At 73.4% G+C, this 2,500-nt stretch overlaps 1 protein-coding gene across 1 annotated transcript in view; it reads left to right on the forward strand.

Moving 5' to 3' along the window:
* LOC135408668 (collagen alpha-1(I) chain-like) overlaps positions 1-642 on the forward strand; it is a 3,890-nt gene extending 3,248 nt beyond the window's left edge. Inside the window, exon 2 of the mRNA XM_064643720.1 lies at positions 1-642. This exon is cut by the window's left edge and continues 1,956 nt beyond it. Within this exon, the coding sequence (XP_064499790.1) occupies positions 1-642 (642 nt within the window).
* The last annotated feature ends 1,858 nt before the right edge of the window (positions 643-2,500 follow it).

The raw sequence follows: 2,500 nt of genomic DNA on the forward strand, positions 1-2,500 counted from the left end.
GGCCCTCGGGGAGCCGGCAGCCGCCACCGGCTCGGGCTGGACGCTGCTGTCGGGCCCCCGCGGGCCCCCCTCGGCCGTCCCAGTCCCGCACTCCCTCGGCTGCGCTTTCGCGCTCGGCTCTCGTCTTCCTCTCCCGTCATCGGGCCCGCCCGAGGAAGCCGGTCGAGAGCCCCGCGGCTTTCTCGCGCCGGCCTTCCTGCCGCTCGTGGGGTTGGCCGGCCCGTGGCACGCGCCGAAGGCCGCGCGGCAGCAGACGCGGAAGAAAAGGGGCCCTCGGAACCCGCGCTGCTAGACAACCCCTGCCCACAATACGGACAGACGCGTCCTGGCGCCGCCGCGCCTCCGAAGCGGCTCGAGGCTCCTCAGCGGGGAGGCGCGCGAGAGCAGGCCGCCTCTCGCCTAGACCTAACCGGAGGCGGCGCCCGACAGCGACCCCTTGGCCGACTTCCGGGGCCGGCCGCGACAACAGGTCTACCCCGAAAATGCCGACAGGCGCCTAAGTCCCGCCGGAGCCGGGTAGACCTGGTGGCCCTGCGCCGGGACGCCGCCGGGGCGCGGGCCGCCTGCGGCGGCCGCGGCGGCCGCATCGGCCGGCTCCGGAACCGGGTAGACCTGATGCTCGCCAGCCCCGGAACCGGGTAGACCTGATGCTCGACAGCACCCGGCGGGGCACGAGGCCGGCCGCGCCCGACTGGGCGAACGGGTCGGCCCGGAAGCCCGGGCCACCAGGTCTACCCGCCGAGCTCGGGCACCAGGTCTACCCGCCGGGCCCGAACACCAGGTCTACCCGCCGGGCCCCGACACCAGGTCTACCCGCCGGGCCCGGACACCAGGTCTACCCGCCGGGCTCGGACACCAGGTCTACCCGCCGGGCCCGGACACCAGGTCTACCCGCCGGGCCCGAACACCAGGTCTACCCGCCTAACCCGAACGCCAGGTCTACCCGCCGGGCTCGGGCACCAGGTCTACCCGCCGGGCCCGGACACCAGGTCTACCCGCCGGGCTCGGACACCGGGTCTACCCGCCGGGCTCGGACACCGGGTCTACCCGCCGGGCCCGGACACCAGGTCTACCCGCCGGGCCCGAACACCAGGTCTACCCGCCTAACCCGAACGCCAGGTCTACCCGCCGGGCTCGGACACCAGGTCTACCCGCCGGGCCCGGACACCAGGTCTACCCGCCGGGCCCGGACACCGGGTCTACCCGCCGGGCTCGGACACCGGGTCTACCCGCCGGGCCCGGACACCAGGTCTGCCCGCCGGGCCCGGACACCAGGTCTACCCGCCGGGCTCGGACACCAGGTCTACCCGCCGGGCCCGGACACCAGGTCTACCCGCCGGGCTCGGGCACCAGGTCTACCCGCCGGGCTCGGACACCAGGTCTACCCGCCATGCTCGGACACCAGGTCTACCCGCCGGGCTCGGACACCAGGTCTACCCGCCGGGCTCGGACAACAGGTCTACCCGCCGGGCTCGGACACCAGGTCTACCCGCCAGGCTCGGACACCAGGTCTACCCGCCGGGCTCGGACAACAGGTCTACCCGCCATGCTCGGACAACAGGTCTACCCGCCGGGCTCGGACAACAGGTCTACCCGCCGGGCTCCGAGAGCAGCTGTACCCACCGGCACCCCCGCCGCCGAGCCCAGTCGGCCGCCGCCCTGCCACCTTAAGAGAGTCCCAGCTACTCCCCCTCTGGACCCGCGCCGCGGACAACGCCCTCTCTTTCCCACTCGGAGCCCCGGGCAGGAACGGCGGCGCCTCGGCACCCGCCGAGGGCCTCGGCTAAGCGCTCGGAACCCGCTCCAGCCACCCGACTCGGAGAGCGGCTCGAGCCGACGAGCCCGGACCACAGGTCTACCCGCTGCCCCGGGACACCAGGTCTACCCGCCGGCTTCGGACCAGGGGTCTACCCGCCGGGCACGGACGACAACTCTACCCGCTGCGCACCTCTGCGGCCGAGCCGAGGCGGCGGCAGCCGTGCCACCCGGGCAGAGTCCCGGTTGCTCTCCCCGTTTCCCCGCCCCGCAGAGAACGTCTCTTCTTTCACCCTCGGGGCAGGGGAAAGGCTGCTACGCTCGGAGCGCCGGGCAGAAAGCGCAGCGCTAAGCCCCGAGACCGGCTCTAGCCGCTACTCTCGGACATCGGCTCTTCCCGGCGGCGCCGAGGCGGCCGAGCCCGGTCGGCCGCAGCCGTGCCGCCTAAAGAGAGTCCCAGTTACTCCCCGGGCTTCCCCGCCCCGCAGAGAACGTTTCTTCTTTCAGCCTCGGGGCAGGGGAAAGCCTTAACGCCGGAGAGGAAGTCTGCCGCAAAGGGCCACGGGAGATGGAGTCCCCGCAACGAGCCCCCCGGGAGAGTACTGGACGGAGCATGCGCGCTGGAAGGACTCCCTAAGAACTGTGGGAAATCGGGGAGGTCGGGGCAGGGCCGGAAGGGCACGCCGGCGCGCCGACCGACGGATCGAGCGGTCGCACGCCGTCTGCTCGCTCCGTGAATTCGGTG

The sequence above is a fragment of the Pseudopipra pipra genome, unplaced genomic scaffold, assembly GCF_036250125.1.
Source record: "Pseudopipra pipra isolate bDixPip1 unplaced genomic scaffold, bDixPip1.hap1 HAP1_SCAFFOLD_56, whole genome shotgun sequence".
Lineage (NCBI taxonomy): Eukaryota > Metazoa > Chordata > Aves > Passeriformes > Pipridae > Pseudopipra > Pseudopipra pipra.